Raw genomic sequence first — 16,827 nt, 5'->3', positions numbered from 1 at the left:
CCCAAAGAAGCCAGTCTGGGAGAATACATCCACAAATAACAATGCTCTGTAGGTGATAAAAAAGAATCTGTCTTTGAAAAAGGTTTTCTAAGCTTGTGGCATTTTGAATATTCTCAAGGATGGTAAACCTCTCTCCTTCAAGGTTGCAATTCATTCTGCTAACAATTCAGTCATTCAAGAGCAAACCTTGTAAGCCAGGTGGTATGATCAATGTGGATACTATAGATTTTCATTAACAAAGCGAGTGACCAAAGAATAATAACAAATTTTGCACAGTTCATAGACTTTTGCTCCAAAAGTGAGTGCAAGGAAAAAACAAAAGTATTCGGACCAAAAGCAACATGTTTGGACTAGTATCTACTATTTATTGGATAATTTGCAAAGCACTGTGCTACACATCTCACACATTATTTCAGCTGTTTCTCATGGAAGCCCTCTGAGGTAGGTACAGAGAATACAACAGTTTCAGAAAAATAAGCTGCATGCCCCTGATCATACTTCAAGGGAGAAGCCGCCCATAATATGATCCTAATCTGTCTCACTCACCAGTGCAACTTGACAGGGACAAAACTTATTTCCTTATATGAAAGATCCATGTTTTCCAAGAGAAGTAGAATCACTTCATTTTATCATCACAGTATCAACGGCATCACTGTCTGAAAAAAAAGGTCTCTAAGCCATTCTTCCAGTTTACTGATTCTGCTAAAATGTCTTCAGAATGGCATTATCAGCAAAGCTGCCCAACAAGCTCTCTGAAACAAAATGCCCAATGAGATGGGACTTTATTTATATTTAGTGCAAATTACCCTCCAAGGACTTCAGGATGAAGCTATCCCCCTGCATTGACAAGTATAATAACATCAGGTTTAACGTTCCACTGTAGTAGCAAGACAGGAAAAAACTAAGTATTTCTCAGGAGCGGATTAAATACATTACAGTATATTCGTTCAGTACATCCTTATGCAGCCAAAAAAGGAAAGCAGGTCTTTGTTCCTTCCATACTGCTACGTAATGATCCCCACCAGGGAAGACTCTGTATACAGTTTGTTATCATTTGTATAAAAACCTCCACGTATGTGTGTATTTAGGCACAAAATCTTTCTCAAAAGGATACAGGAAACTAGCGACAGTGTCTGACTCCAGTGAGAGGAACTAGGAGCTGGAGGATAATACAAATCACTTTTGTATTGACCCAGAGGAAACGTATGTATTTAAACTTTTTTTTACAACTAAAAAATTTTATGGACTGATTATGCATTTGAAAAATTACAAGGGTAATTTCTGATTGCAGGAGAAAAACACCAAGTCTTATGAGAATCACTCTAAAGTTATAATGTACATACTTTTTTAATGTAAAAATGCAAAAAATTTCCTTTATAGACGATTTCTCATAGATCTACCATGTAATGTCAAAGGTACCTGTAATCCCACTAACTAACTATCATTCTCATGACTGAAAAGAGCTAGATCAAATACATCTAAAAAAAACAGCCACACTAGATTATGAATTCTACTGAAGACAAAGACCATTATTTTAAACACTTTTAAATTCCCCAGTTCCTGATAGGGTTCTCAGAACACAGTTTCTTGGTTAATGAATAGTAAGTTGATTTATTGGTGAAATTAGCAACTATGGAGCTTCCTGACGATATAAAATCAGTGGATAATTCACAGAAACTAGCTTCCAGATTTTCATTTTAATTACTACTGTGAAACAACAAAATTTAGAACCAAATGTTTAAAAACCCATTATAATTACCAGACTCTGAAATAGGCATTATTTGGATCTCATCAACTACACAAAACTCATCCATTTTTCTTTTGAAAAAGGTAGTAGAAATCCCAAAGAATAAGGGAGAGACTACTAATTAAAGGTATGATAACTAATTGAGCACCATGACTCCATTCTCAGGACCTCCCAAGAGGCTGGAAGGAGGAAGGGAAGAAGTGAGGATGTTGGAGAAATAAGGGTTGCTCTTAACTTCTGGCCTCTTTTGTGCTGTAAGGCAATGCAAGGTCTAGCAAAAAAGAAAACTGCTGAGGCTGGAGATTAAAACAAAAGCTTTTGGTTCAGACGGTAAAGGAGGCCCTCGAGAACAGTAGACTCAGTTTATCCAGAAGGCAGTGCTGGAGTTGGCTTCAGCAACTAGGGGGTTTCTTCTTGGCGTCCACGTCCTTTTTAATTTCTTCAAGTTTTTTAGCCAGGTTTGGTATCTTTAAAAAGAAAAGAGAATATCATCATTTTATGTCTACCTAGTCAGTATTTTTTCATTTCTCTTCCTATAAAGAGAAATGGCTTAACTTTCCTCTAAAAGAAGCCTGATAAACAGTGGTGTTTCTTAGCCTCATAACTGCCTAAGAAAGATCCCCAAAGTGCTAAGTTAAAGCAGGCTCCCTCCCCAAAAGTCAGACCCTGAGTTCTACTTTTATATACCTATTGAACTCCCTCAATCCAGTGCCAAGCAAAGTTGTTCAGTTCAGTAGCTCAGTTGTGTCCGACTCTTTGCAACCCCATGGACTGCAGCACACCAGGCCTCCCTGTCCATCACCAACTCCCGGAGTTTACTCAAACTCATGTCCATTGAGTCAGTGATGTCATCCAACCATCTCATCCTCTGTCGTCCCCTTCTCCTCCCGCCTTCAATCTTTCCCAGCATCAGGGTCTTTTCAAATGAGTCAGCTCTTCACATCAGGAGGCCAAAGTATTGGAGTTTCAGCTTCAACATCAGTTCTTCCAATGAACACCCAGGACTGATCTCCTTTAGGATGGACTGGTTGGATCTCCCTGCAGTCCAAGGGATTCTCAAGAGTCTTCTCCAACACCACAGTTCAAAAGCATCAATTCTTCGGCACTCAGCTTTCTTTACAGTCCAAACTTTCTTTATAGTGCAAGCAAAGTTGTACATGTAAACAATAAATGTGACGCAAATTAACAAGCACCTGCCTAGAAAACCACATGACTCAAGTTTAAGGTTGACAAAGGTAATTCCCTTTGTCACACTAAAAACTTCACTACAAATCAAAAGTTAAAATCATGTCTTCTTTCCTTGTCTCCTTAAAACAAACATTACCTTTCCGGATTCCCATTCATGGGCACTGTGTCACCTGATTTTCAACTTATACATGTGTAAAGTGAAGCTAATACAACTCCCTACTTCACGGAATTCTGTCCTTCTTACATGTGTGGCACTAAATGGATCCACCTCCAAACTATTCAGTCATCTCTACAACCGGAGAGTAGGGGCTGGAAAGACTGTCCAGTGAAAGTCTCACTTCACGTGATTTTCCATAGAACTGTAAGACTCCAACAGTGTTACTCTGTGCTAACAAACACAGCTCACGGTCACCATGAGACCACCTAAACTGATGGGATTTTGTTCTCTTAGGGTGAAATGTAGGTCAGGTGCTTCTGTGAGTTCTATTATTTTTTTCAGACAATGGAAAATCTTTCTACAAAATTCAGGACTTTCCTCTCAGACCTATGGACCACCTTGTTTACGCTGGAAGGCATACTTTATTTCAACAAACACAAGTCACTACACACTAGTTATGTGGAATCAAGGAAAACATGAATATGGTCACTTACGTCATAGTTTTGAGCCAGATACATTCCCACCACGTTGCCAAGAGTAAATCCAAGCTGTAAGAATAGAATAGGAAGAGTCACACTGGAGACTGAGTTCTGTGCCACCTGATACCAAACCAGACGACACGGACAGTATTCTCCTAAGGAACTCAGGACAGTTAGAAGTCCTCAGTGCCCAGTCCAGGGGAGTGCACAGTGTGAAATTAACATCTTTCTTCTATAAAATAGGCATGGAAATGTCCTCCCACAAGGTTAAATAGTATATGGTAGAACTAAACACATCGACCTTACAAACATTTGGCTGTAAGTTCTAGAAACTCAAGCCAAAATCTGATTTTTGTTAAGAGCCACAGTTTGGTGTTTGGGGGGGGGGGAGAGTGGTTATGAGATTTGTTATTTCTTGCTACATCAAGTAAAAAGTATTCAATTTTAAAAACTACCCAGCTAAATCATAGAATTTTAGAAAATGAAGGGATGTTCACAGTTCAATCTCATCATATTTCAAGAAGCACCTGGAGGTCTAAGACATGAAGTAACTTGTTCAGGATCTTTCATCACAAGGAGCACAGGACAACCTAAAGCAGATTCACACTCAAAAAATAAAATATACAATGACATAAAGAGACTGTCACACAACTGAGAGAGCATATGGCTTAGCTCTCTGGCATAGGTGGAGTCTAACGGGCAGGGCACTTAAGACCTCCAGAGAACACAGGTCCCCTAACCAGCTCTGAATCAGTGGCAAGAGACACAGGCACAACCTTTAGCGAACCGTAAGTGTTTATCTCACTAGGTGACTGTCTTCCTGAACAAAAACTGTTTCATGAAAATTCCTTCACACCAAAAGAGCTTCCAAGTTCCTTCAGTTTGGGAGTTTTAATGATGATCTATAATTTCCTGGGTTCCCCCCCCCCCCAGTGGGCTTCCCTGGTTGCTCAGATGGTAAAAAATCTGCCTGCAATACAGGAGACCCAGGTTCAGGATCGGGAAGATCCCCTGGAAATGGGAATGGCAACCCACTCCAGTATTCTTGCCTGGAGAATTCCATGAACAGAGGAGACTGGTGGGCAACAGTCATGGGGTCGCAGAGAACTGGACACGACTGAGCATCTAACACTTTCACCCAATAATTTAAAATGTCCAACTGAACACCTAACTTCTAATTTTATAAATTTGAACTTGCAACTGATTTTTTATCATTTACTTTAGTCACTGTTGCTCCTAATAAATATACAGAAGTTAACATAGAAAATAAAGCACCGCACTTAGCACCAGTGGTCATATATGGCATGTGGAACTGTCTTCAAGTTGGAGACACATATGGGAGAGAGAACACAGCTGGATTCTTACTAAGCCTTAAGCTTACTAAGCTTTAAACACCCATAATTTCAATGGATTTGTTAGTAGGAAGCAGAAAAGAGACTATCAAGTCTAAACATAGACCATTTTCTGAACATTTGATTATTCAAACATAGCTTGCGAAATACTTTTACCAATGTGGTTCCAAGAAGCCAAATGATTTTTTTCCACGCCTATGGATTGAAACCAGGTAGTAAGAGGTTTTCCAAATCCAGAACGAGTATTAAATTTGTTTAAAATTAGAGGGTAAAAAGAATCATCTAAGAATGTTAGCTCTAACACCAAACAGAAAGAACAGAGGGCTGATAAATTTCAAGAAAAATAAACTGTGGTTCTACCACTATCTAGCTGTGAACCTTCAGGCAAGACACTTAACCTCCTTGGTGCTATGCCGATTTGAGGCTCCTAACTTATAAAAAATCACACTAACAATCTTCCTTCTAGCTCCAAAAGTCTAGGGTTCTTGGTCCTTACCAAGTCTGTCTCAAAATAAATAAGGCAAATCTAAATATGATTTCATTTTGGCAATTTCACTAACACCAGGGCGATTAAAACAAAACAAAAAAAAACATTTTAAACACAAAACAAAAATCATGGGTCTCTAGACAAGTCATGAGTCTCCAGACAAGTCATCCAACTCCAGTTTCAAAATACTGCTAGGTCTACCAATGGGATCTTGTAAAACTACATATACAACATAAGAGAAATGCTGCACATGAAGAGAAGCTGGAGAAGGCATGACAGTAGAAAAGTATTTGTATGCTGTTCTTGGAATACTCAATAGGCAAGTTTAGAGAGCTAAGAAATTTTAATCGGAATAACCAAAGGATTTAAAAAAATAAAATCTATATCTGAGGAACGGTGACTGAGAAAGTGAGACGGAGCTCAGAAGGTCACAAATGAGCCAGAAGCCTCTCCACAGGGCAGGAATGCTTAACTTCCTCCAAGTCGAGACCTGGAGGCCTCCTCAGTGGCCCATCCAGACGGACGGCTGGATGCTATCGCCACGGTCCTCCCCATATCACATGGTCCCCCCGCAGCACTCCCCGCGGAGAAGATAAGCAAAAGGAAGGAAATGCCTTTCTCCCAAGCTCAACACTAAATACATCATGATTATGTCCTTTCTGCAATGATTCTGAGACTCTAGGAATATGTAGCTGCTTCTCACAAACATATTGGGGACAATAAATGGTAAAACACCAGAAATTTGGGGACTGAGGAGTGACATGAGCAAAGCTACGTAGAGGACAAATGGGTGAGAAGAAATCTGAAAAACATCCTCCCAAATACACCTGGCCTCTAAAGGTTTTGATTAAAGGATTGCAGTCCCTTATATGCCAAAAATCAGCTTCATATCCAGTCCTGTGGAAATATTTCAAAATGGTCTCTTTTCTTAAAGAATTTATATGATGCACACAAAGAAAAGCTACACATTAAGTACAATAGTTGTAACAACAGACAGGACCCTGCACAGGATCTTGAATGTAACAGACGCATGAAAAACCAGAATTGGGTCATGCATTAAGTAACAAAATGAATGATACAGAAGTGCTTCTTTTAAGAAACCATATCTGAAAGAGATCAGTGTACCTCAACTTGTTATTAAAGGCTCTAAAGATGCTAAGGAAGTGTTAAAATTTAAACTGGCAAGGGACGTGACTCTGGAGAATCAAGGTACAAGACAGGAATGACAATGTGATGACCTGAATAAAAGAAATAGGCCCAATAAGAAAAGAAGATTTGAACACAAAATGGAGAAAAATACCAGTATGGAGAGCTGGGTGGGGCTAGCCGATGGACTTCAAAAAATCAGCAGGCACGTTTAGTTCTCATGCAAAACAGTAGGAAACCACTGACTGCTCTTTACCAGCAGCAATGTGATGAAAGCACCATTCTGTCAGCATTCACCTGACAGCTGTACCCAAAAACAGCTGAATAAATACAGAGCAGAGAAGGCAAGCAAACATGAATGGTTTTTTTCTTCTTAAAAATCAAGATCAATGGAATAGAATAAAGGGCTCAAGAATAAAGCTTTACATTTATGGTCATGTGATTTTCAACAAGGGTGCTAAGCTGCCAATGGGAGAAAGATGGTCTTTACAAGGAATGATGCTGAGACAACTGTGTATCCACATACAAAGGAACAAAGCTGACACCTACTTCACATCACAAGCAAAACTTAACTCAAAAAGGATCAAAGACCTAAATGTAAGAGCTTAAACTATAAATCTCTTTTAAAAATGGATAAATCTTACTTTATCAAAATTTAAAGTGTTTGTGTTTCAAAGAATACCAAGACAGTGAAGACAACCATAGAATGAACTATGTGCACATCACATATTTGATAAAGGACCTGTACTCAGAATATATAAGGAATTCTTGACTGTATGATAAAAAGACAACCCAATTTTAAAATGAGCAAAGGATTCGAATAGACACTTCTCCAAAGAAGAAATACAAATAAACAGCCAACAAACACATGGAAAGATGCTCAACATCATTAGTCATTAAGGAAATGCAAATCAAACCCATAACAAGGTGCCTCATCACATCCACTAGGAAGACTTGAATGGAAAAGATGAGCAAGTGCTGGCAAGGAAACGGAGAAACTGGAACATACGCTGCTGGTGGGATTGTGACATGATGCAGCCACTATGGAAAAGTCTTGCAAATCCTCCAAAAGCTGAGCACAGAGTTACCATCCGATGCACCAATTCCACTTTAGGGTACACAAGCAGTAAAACTGAAACATGTATCTACACAAAAACTTGTACATAAATGTTCACAGCAGAGTATTCATAATAGCCAAAAGGTGGAAACAAACCAAATGTCCATCAACTGGTGAATGAACTAACAAAATGTGGTGTATTCACACGATGTAATATAGCCATAAAAGGGAATGAAGTACTGATCCATGCTAAAACATGGATGAACCTTGAAAACATGCCAAGTGAGAGGCAGTCAGAAAAGACCACATAATGTATGATTTCATTAAAAGAAAAGTCCAGGACAGGCAAATCCAAAGAGACACAAAATGAGTGATTGTCCAGGGCTGGGTGTGAGGGGAATGAGAAATGAATGTTAATGGTATGGAGTTTCTTTGGGAGGCAATGAAATATAGTTGTTGTTTAATCACGAAGTCATGTCTGACTCTGTGACCCCATGGAATGAAGCATGCCAGGCTTCCCTGTCCTTCACTATCTCCCAGGGTTTGCTCAAACTCACGTCCGTTGAGTCAGTGATGCTATCTAACCATCTCATCCTCTGTCACCCCTTTCTCCTCCTGCCTTCAATCTTTCCCAGCATCAGGGTCTTTTCTAATGAGTCAGTTCTTCGCATCAGGTGGCCAAGGTATTGGAGCTTCAGCATCAGTCCTTCTAATGAAAATTCAGAGTTGATTTCCTTTAAGATTGACTGATTTGATCTCCTTGCTGTTCAAGGGATTCTCAAGAGTCTTTTCCAGCACTACAATTGAAAAGCATCATTTATTCTTCAACGCTCAGTCTTCTCTGCGGTTCAACTCTCACATTCGTACATGACTACTGGAAAAACCATAACTTTGACTATATACAGACCTTTGTCAGCAAAGTGATATCTCTGCTTTTTAACACACTTTCTACGTTTGCCAGGGCTTCCCTTGTGGCTCAGCTGGTAAAGAATCCGCCTGCAGTGCAGGAGACCTGGGTTCAATCCCTGGGTTGGGAAGATCCCCTGGAGAAAGGAAAGGCTACCCACTCCAGTATTCTGGCCTGGAGAATTCCATGGACTGTATAATCCATGGGGTCACAAACAACAGGACACAACTGAATAACTTTCACTTTCACAGGTTTGCCATAAATATCCTTCCAAGGAGCAAGTGTCTTTTAATTTCATGTGGAGCCCACGAAAATAAAATCTGTCACTACTTCCATGTTTTCCCCCTCTATTTGCCATGAAGTGACAGAATCGAATGCCATGATAATAGTTTTTTTTGAATGTTGAGTTTTAAGCCAGCTTTTTCACTCTCTTCTTTCACTCTTATCAAGAGGCTTTTTTTTTTAGTTCCTCTTCAATTCCTGCAATTAGTGGTATCACCTGCATGTCTGAGGTTGTTGATACTTCTCCCAGCAATTTTGATTCCAGCTTGTGATTCATCCAGCCTGGCATTAGGCATGATGTACTGTGCATAAAAGTTAAATAAGCAGAGTGACAATATACAGCCTTAATGTACTTCTTTCCCAATTTGGAACTAGTCCATTGTTCCATGTCTGGTTCTAACTGTGCTTCTTGACCTGCATACAGATTTCTCAGGAAACAGGTAAGGTTAGATATAAAAATTAGATTGTGGTGATTCTTGCACAAGTCTGTGAATATACCACTAAATCCTACACTTTAAATGGGTGAACTGTACGGTATGTGAACTACATTTCAAAACTATAAAAATAAATAAATAAATAAATAAAGATTTGGGACTTCCTTGGCAGTCCAATGGTTAGGACTCCACCCTTCCCCTGCTGCTGCTGCTAAGTCACTTCAGTCGTGTCTGACTCTGTGCGACCCATAGACGGCAGCCCACCAGGCTCCGCTGTCCCTGGGATTCTCCAGGCAAGAATACTGGAGTGGGCTGCCATTTCCTTTTCCAGAGGGGGGCAAAGGTTCGATCCCTGGTTGGGGAACTAAGATCCCGCATGCAACACAGCCAGCCAAAACAAACAGTAAGATTTGGTAGAATGTCAGCTATATGGGATAAAACTGAGGAAATCAAAGACAACTTTGAAGCTTCCAGATTGGACAAAAGTTTAAAAAGAATGGAAATGTCAGGTGAAAAAATGAGGACCATTAGACTAAGGGTTTGTTTTGTGTATGAGAGGTCTACTGAAAATGCTGTCAATTTTTTTTTTTTATGTATAGACACATGAGGGGCTTAGTTACAACACTATATCTATTAACATGAAGAAGCATCAAGTCTTAAAAAGTAGAGTGGCAACTCCAAAGCAGTCTGACTCCTCTCAATGTCGCTCAACTCCTGCCCCCAACAAAAAGTTGCTATGTGTGTAGCTCCATAAATAAAGCTACAATTTTTATCTGGAAATGGTTACTGGCAATAATCCAGAGTGAATACTACCTGACATGTCTGAAATAAGACCCATTAAATCACATTTTCAAAAAGTACACACCCAAACCAAGTTACAACATAGAATCTGAACCATTTTATATTTGCTGAGAAGGATTTATGAAACCTAAAAGTAACCTGATTGTGTTTAGCAAATATAACTAGCATTCAAAAGGACACCTAAAAATGTTTCACAGTCTCAGATGAAAAAAGCTACACACTGACAAGAAAACCAAAAGTACACATTATCTTACATTAATAAAAAAGTAAACCGATAATTTTACTTCTCAAGCTTAGTCTCAGCCATAGAAGCTGTCAGAGGATCTCTCCATTTAAGGAAGCAGGGACAAAAGTTACCTTTTTTGTGCCTTAGTCTTTTAAACACTCAACACTTGGTGTAGAGATAATCATCGAATATGGTTAACAACTGCTTCAGTAATAGTAAAGCTCAAATTCTATCCCCCTCTACTAACACTACATAGAAGTACATTTTTAAGATGTAAGCTAGGTTTTATACTCAATAATTTTCCTTAGAGAATGAAGAAAGAACAACAACAACAAAAAAGCTATTAACTCTTCAATTGAGCCAGTAAATTAAACAAGGATATTCATAGAAGTTAGCCAGTAACACTCTGAAAAGCAGGCCATCAGGTAGAACTGGTTTGCCAATTCTCAAAGAAGCTGATTCAAATATTCAAATATCTTATGAATATCTGACAGGAGTAATCAAGCAAAAAAGGAATACCTAATTATAAATAAATGAAATCAATCCCAAAGTACTAAGTGCCATTTGCTTGCGAAATCTAAAGTGCTCTCCCTGTGAACTTTATGATCTATTCTAGAAAGACAAAATAAAATATTGTACATCAAGATGCAGTAAACAAAACACAGCACATTAGCAAATAATCTGAATGGGCCACATAGATTAAGTGCCTTGTGTTAGAAATCTAATTCATATTAACATATTAAAGGAGAAAAGTCATGATCACTAGATGGGGAACGCCAATCTCAACAAAAACTCCTAAGAAATAGGAGTGAATGAGTGAAAGTCGCTCAGTCATGTCCAACTCTGCGACCCCATGGACTACACAGTCCATGGAATTCTCCAGGCCAGAACACTGGAATGGGTAGCCTTTCCCTTCTTCAGGGGATCTTCCCAACCCAGGGATCAAACCCAGGTCTCCTGCACTGCAGGCGGATTCTTTACCAGCTGGGCAACAAGGGAAGCCCAAGAACACTAGAGTGGGTAGCCTATCCCTTCTCCAGTGGATCTTCTCGACCCAGGAATCGAACCGGGGTCTCCTGCATCGCAGGTGGATTCTTTACCAACTGAGCTATCAAGAGAGTTCCATGAATCTGTTAGAAAATATCAGAAACACAAACATCCTACTAAAACCTGAGAAGCATTTCCACTCAAAGCAGAAACAAACCTAGGATATTCACTCTACTTCTATTACAAGTCCTGACTCGAGAGTGAGAACAGGAGAGAGGGAAAGAAGAACTGGAAAAGAACACAGAACTGTCATTTTTGTCTTCCCTGGAGATATGAGTGCCTTCATAGTACTGTCTTCTCTGATTCACTGCGAAGTGAATCTACAAACTACTGGTGCTAAAAGATAGACAAGAATGCTAGATACAAAATCAATATACCGGAATCATTAGCATTTCTATACATCAGCAACAACTAATTCAACAATGGTGAAATTGAGTCATCCTAAAACTAAGTACCCTTGCCTTGTTTATGATTCACCAACCTCTTTATCCAAAACTTCATTCCTGGCAACTCAAGACTCTCCCTCTGAGTCTGCCCATGTGTCTATCTACACATATTATACTCTTTTCCCTCCTAATCAACACTTGACTTGTTTCACTACAAAAAACAAAACAAAAACTTCATTCCGTTTTCTTGTCCCCTCTGACCTCAACCCTTTGCTAAATGAACACTAATCAACCAGTGTTAGATGACTAAAGTTGTTGCTAATGCTATCATTAATAAAACAAGGTCCTACTGTATAGCACAGGGAACTACAGTCAGTACCTTGTGATAAACCATAATGGAAAAGAGTACAAAAAAGATTGTTTATGTGTGTGTATATATATGTATATATGTATATATATATATATGGCTGAATCACTTTGTGGTACAGCAGAAATTAACACATTATAAATCAACTACACTTCAATAAAATTTTTTTAAAAAGCAGTATCATTAATGTACTAAAAGTGTTACTGTCAATAACATTATTAATGTACCAAAAGTGCTGTTGTGCATAACATCACTAACAAACAAACTCAAGTTCCTTCCCAGAATAAGATGAGCTAACAGACTCCTGAGTCACAGGCCACAGAACTGTAAACCAGGGACAACCCTGACTCCAAAACTACAACTAAGAAAGGTCACAGGAACATCACAAGACAATGACCCCAGCTTCTTGGTTCTTCCCCTTTTAAGAACCCCAATCTCAAAGTAGACCTGAGCCTTGTCTCCCACTCCCTTGCTTGGTGCCTTGCAATACAATCTTTACTTGGCAGCAAACCCTGCTGTCAGAGTTTACTTTTCTGTACAGCAGGCACACAAGCCCTCTGCTCACTTATAATGTAATGATAAAAAGGATGTCACATTAACCAACGACAAAATTAAAAAGCACCCAGGCATACTAGGTAAGACTAAACACAGTAAAAGTGAAAAAAACAAAAAACAAAAAACACTAGGCAGAACTAAAAAGTACCTAGAAAAAGCAAGACTATCACTAAGAAAATTAAACAAGAAAAAAAAAAAAAGAAACAACCCTGATGAAAGACCCTAAATAAATGGGACAATAGATCACAACAACGTAAAACTTTCAAGAGTAAAGTCATCAGGATGGATTGTGGAAAAAGGCGGGAGTTGGGCCACTAAGAGGAGCTGCGAAGGCGAAAAGGAGGACAAAGGGGAAGTGGGAAACATGTGACAGCAGGAAGGTCCATCCCCTGAGGTGGACTGGCGAGATTAGCCCAGCAGCCCACGTCAGCGGATACATGCTGAAGGGCGGTGGGAAAGGAAACCTTGAAAATCAAGCGACAGTGGTGATGACTTGATGGGGAAGGACACGGGGACCGCCCACAGTTTCTGAGCGCGTGAATAAGACAGATCACCCTGGATGACTACTCTGGCAGCTGCGAGACAGGACAGAACCAAGGGTGTCAAGGGAAACACAACGAACCAGAGGCAACAGCCTTGCTATTCTACAGCCGATCAGATTATATTGGGAGTGCTATGTTTACAGAAAAAAAAAAAATTCAAAAACTAGAATATTCAGAGAAGGATGACCATGAAGAATGAGTGGAAGAAGTAGAGATGGGTAGCCCAAAGACAAGACTGGTGGGAGCAGGGAGTTAGAGAGAGGTACCAAGGTAACGCGCTTAAACAGGTAAAAGGTCATTAAACAGGTAAAAGGTCATCATGTGAACTAGAACCGCTTTTTAATATCAAAGAGTAGAACCAGGTAAGAAGACACTGACCAAAAGTGAAAGAGGACCTGAGGAAACAGCCAACCTGCTGTAACTGGAGGTGACTGAACTGGATGCCTCCTCAGAAGCAGAGACTTAAGCACCAACATATTCAACTAGAGAATCTAAGATAACTTCTCTAACTCATACCTACTAGGCTAGTGCAGCCAGTTCACGGATGGAAGGAAGAAGACTTGCTCTACAAACTTGGCAATGGAAACAGAGACAGAACTTGTCCTAAGGTTAAGTAATGGCTTAAAGCAAAATTAACTCTTACTGAGTGCTTACTATGCGCAAGGCAGCATTTTAACTCCTTTTCAGGAATTAATTCATGTTCTTCACAACCCTGTTAAGGCAGGTACTATTACTGTCCACTTTATGTTGGGGAAACTGAGGCACGGAGCAGTTAAGTAATTTGACCAAAAATATACAGCATGTAAATGTGCCAGACACAGCAAGTGAATGATATGAAGAATGAAGGAGAGAACTAAGTCAAGATTATGTCAATATTTCAAGTTAATGAAAGCCAGGGCTAGGGGAGAAAGAAGTTAGGTGTGGAGTGCGAGGTGGGGAGGGAAAGAGGTAATGGGTCCCCTACACGTTGGGTCTAAAGATAGACGGTTGGACAAGAGATGTTCAGTAGGCAGCTGATGACGGGGAACTGAACTCAGAGAAAAGGACTCAAGGTAGTTTTGGAAGCTGTCAACGGAGGTGAAGGCAACAGCATGACAAGGAACACGTCCCCTAAGGGTGTTGAAAAAAGGAGAGTCAAGGTCTGAGACCTGAGAAACACCCAGAAACCAAAAGAAGGGAACAGCAGCCAGTACAAACCGGAGAGATTAGATACAACAATTTCCCAACTGGTGCACCAAGATACTGCGCCTCTCGGCCCCTGGAGCAGCCAGGACCCAAGGCTGGTCGCCTGTACTCTGTGCAGGTTCTTCCAGAAAAACAAGTCCCTGGGTGTTACACTGCCTAAGAATATCGAAAAGCACTGAGATGCAGGATCCAAAAGCTGAGGGAGGACGGATTAAAAAGGAGGTGAATAAGAGTAACAGAGGCTGCTCCTGTGAGAGATAAGAGAACCAACGCATTACCCCACGACAGTCCGTTAGGCAGCACACACAAACCACCAGCAGAGCCCTTCATATCAGGTTTCCCTTGAAAAGCTTCGCAAGTTTCCTTAAACCAAACTATGGCTGCAAGTGAGGAGGCCACTGCAGTAAAATCAAGGCGGAAAGAGGCGCCAGGACCAGAGGAACAAGTTTCGACATGTAAGGGATGGATAATGAGCAAATACTGTAATCCAAAGAGAAATGAGCAATGAAAAGAATAGATTAATATAAGCAACACGATCAGGTGCAGTGGTTCTCAAATAGTGTGCCAGGAAATGGCAACTGCAGGACACATCTTGGAGGGTTCCAAAATGGGTGGTGACAATGCACCCTCCAAGATATTTACTTGTGACTATCCCATCACTTTCCAAACCTGTTTCAGCACCACCCTTCTGAATCCATGTCCTCCCAGTTACCAAAGAGCTACAGCTGAAGGAGGAGACTCAATGACATCATCTTACACTTAGGGGCCCATACTGTTTTTAACCTGAGGGCTTCCTACAACTATAAGGCAGTAATTATTTCTATTGACTCCTAGTCAGGGCACTGCAGAAACTTCCAGAGGTGTAGCCATGTCTTGGTTAGGCAGTTCACTGTCAGGGATATCTTCTTTCGGTCTATAAGATTGAAAACTCAACTACCATCTCAAAAAGGACAGAGGGACACTTTTTCTTCTTTAATCTCTTTGATAAAGAATATAACATTTGGAACGAACACAACATTGTAATTATTCTCCAATAAAAACTGAAATTAAAAAAAATTATCCCAAACTTGGAAATAAAACAAAAGGACAGCATCTCCTTTCAGCATGCTGGAGGGAAAAAAAAAGAATGTATCATTCGAGAAAGTATCTCATCCCAAGAGTACTCAGTTTCCATGGGCCACCTGGAAGGTTTTCAGAATACTTGCCTCTTATCAGTCAGAATTTAAGAATCGAGTTTTGAAGGCACAAAAGCCCGGGAAGAAAGACTTTCAGGCTGAAATTTGGCAAGTCCTCCTGAAACCTTCAACCAGGCAATCTGAAACACACTGGGGTTTGCCAGAAAACCTGTTTCTAACTTAAGGAGAGCCATGAAAAATAATTTGCTTACTCATGGTAACACTCATTTTCCCCCAGAATGAGCATCCTGGAAAAATTACTTGTTCACCACTGCCTGACTCACGTATGTCAGCAACCAGCCAGCCTCAGTCTGGAAACTATAAAAGGTTTGAGGAGGGCTCCCTCGGTCTCTAACTCCAGAGGCTCACGAATTTCGAGTTTATTCCTGGCCCTCCTGTGTTCTCAAAGATGGCAACCAGCAGGGCTCCAAGCCGCGGACGGGGTACGTGTCTAAGTCGGGGGCGGGAGGGCCGAAAAGTCATTAAGGAGCCTGAACACGAGGAACGCACACAAAGCACGCGTGGCCCATCACACAACAGCTTTGAAAAAACACCTATGCTCTGACACCTCAAAAGTTTTAGGGACTTGAACGGCGTCAGAAAAATGTTGGTGAAAAGATATGAGTGAGGCAGAACAAAAACCCCCACAGCACAACCGGACAGGCGACGAGCAGGCGCCGGGGTTTGCGGGACCCAGGCCCGAGCCCCCCACAGGCCGGCAAGGGGGTGGGGCGTCCGGAGCCCCCGAGAGCCCTGGGCGAAGCTCCAGCTCGCTCCTCGGCAGCTCCACTCACCAAGAACTGGAGCATAGTGTCGGCAAAGAGGGCGCGAACGGTGGCTGCAGATCCGAGAGCCGTCGGAACCCGCCTCCCCCGGCGCGATGGGCGGTGCCCGTGGTCGACTTCCGGTTCACATCCCGCTCCGCCCCTTCCGCCTTGCTTCACCCGGAAGCTATTTCTGGCGCCCCTAGTGGAACGCCTGGGGATCGCATCCTGAGCTGCCTGGCGAGAGCTCATGGGGCCCGGTAGGAGCAAGTCCCAAGGCCCAAGCCAGGCTGGAAGCTTTGAACGTTCAGATTCTAGAGCCCAGTCCTCAAATACTGCTTCTATAAACATGGGTCGGGGCCCAGTAGTCTGTATGATTACCAGCATCCCAAAGACCAGTCTTTGAATTCCCTGACCTAGAAGGACCACAGAGTCCTGGTTCCCATCCACACAGGCAAAGCAGAATCACCTGTGAAGCTTTTTGTAGCATACTCCACTGGGACTTACCAAGCGGCGCTAGTGATAAAGAACCTGCCTGCCAAT

At 41.1% G+C, this 16,827-nt stretch overlaps 1 protein-coding gene across 1 annotated transcript; it reads right to left on the bottom strand.

Annotated features, from left to right (window-relative positions):
* Positions 1 to 344: 344 nt before the first annotated feature.
* STMP1 (short transmembrane mitochondrial protein 1) lies at positions 345 to 16,536 on the bottom strand. The gene is made up of 3 exons (XM_081531181.1): positions 16,315 to 16,536; positions 3,587 to 3,640; positions 345 to 2,214 (listed from the first exon to the last, which is right to left on the bottom strand). Exons 1-3 carry the CDS (start codon positions 16,534 to 16,536, stop codon positions 2,140 to 2,142), a joined length of 351 nt encoding a protein of 116 aa, XP_081387307.1. The 3' UTR covers positions 345 to 2,139.
* Positions 16,537 to 16,827: the final 291 nt, after the last annotated feature.

This window comes from Giraffa tippelskirchi, chromosome 10 (genome assembly GCF_054371585.1).
Source record: "Giraffa tippelskirchi isolate mGirTip1 chromosome 10, T2T-mGirTip1v1.2.pri, whole genome shotgun sequence".
NCBI classification, from domain to species: domain Eukaryota; kingdom Metazoa; phylum Chordata; class Mammalia; order Artiodactyla; family Giraffidae; genus Giraffa; species Giraffa tippelskirchi.
This window is presented reverse-complemented; position numbering and strand designations above follow the sequence as displayed.

What these genes read in the sequence shown, in the direction of transcription:
- STMP1 (XM_081531181.1), bottom strand. Translation starts at nt 16,536, where the DNA reads ATGAGCTCTCGCCAGGCAGCTCAGGATGCGATCCCCAGGCGTTCCACT. An exon ending in ACACTATGCTCCAGTTCTTG is followed by an intron (nt 3,641 to 16,314) that starts GTGAGTGGAGCT and finishes CTATTCTTACAG; the next exon opens with CTTGGATTTACTCTTGGCAA. An exon ending in ATCTGGCTCAAAACTATGAC is followed by an intron (nt 2,215 to 3,586) that starts GTAAGTGACCAT and finishes TTCTTTTTAAAG; the next exon opens with ATACCAAACCTGGCTAAAAA.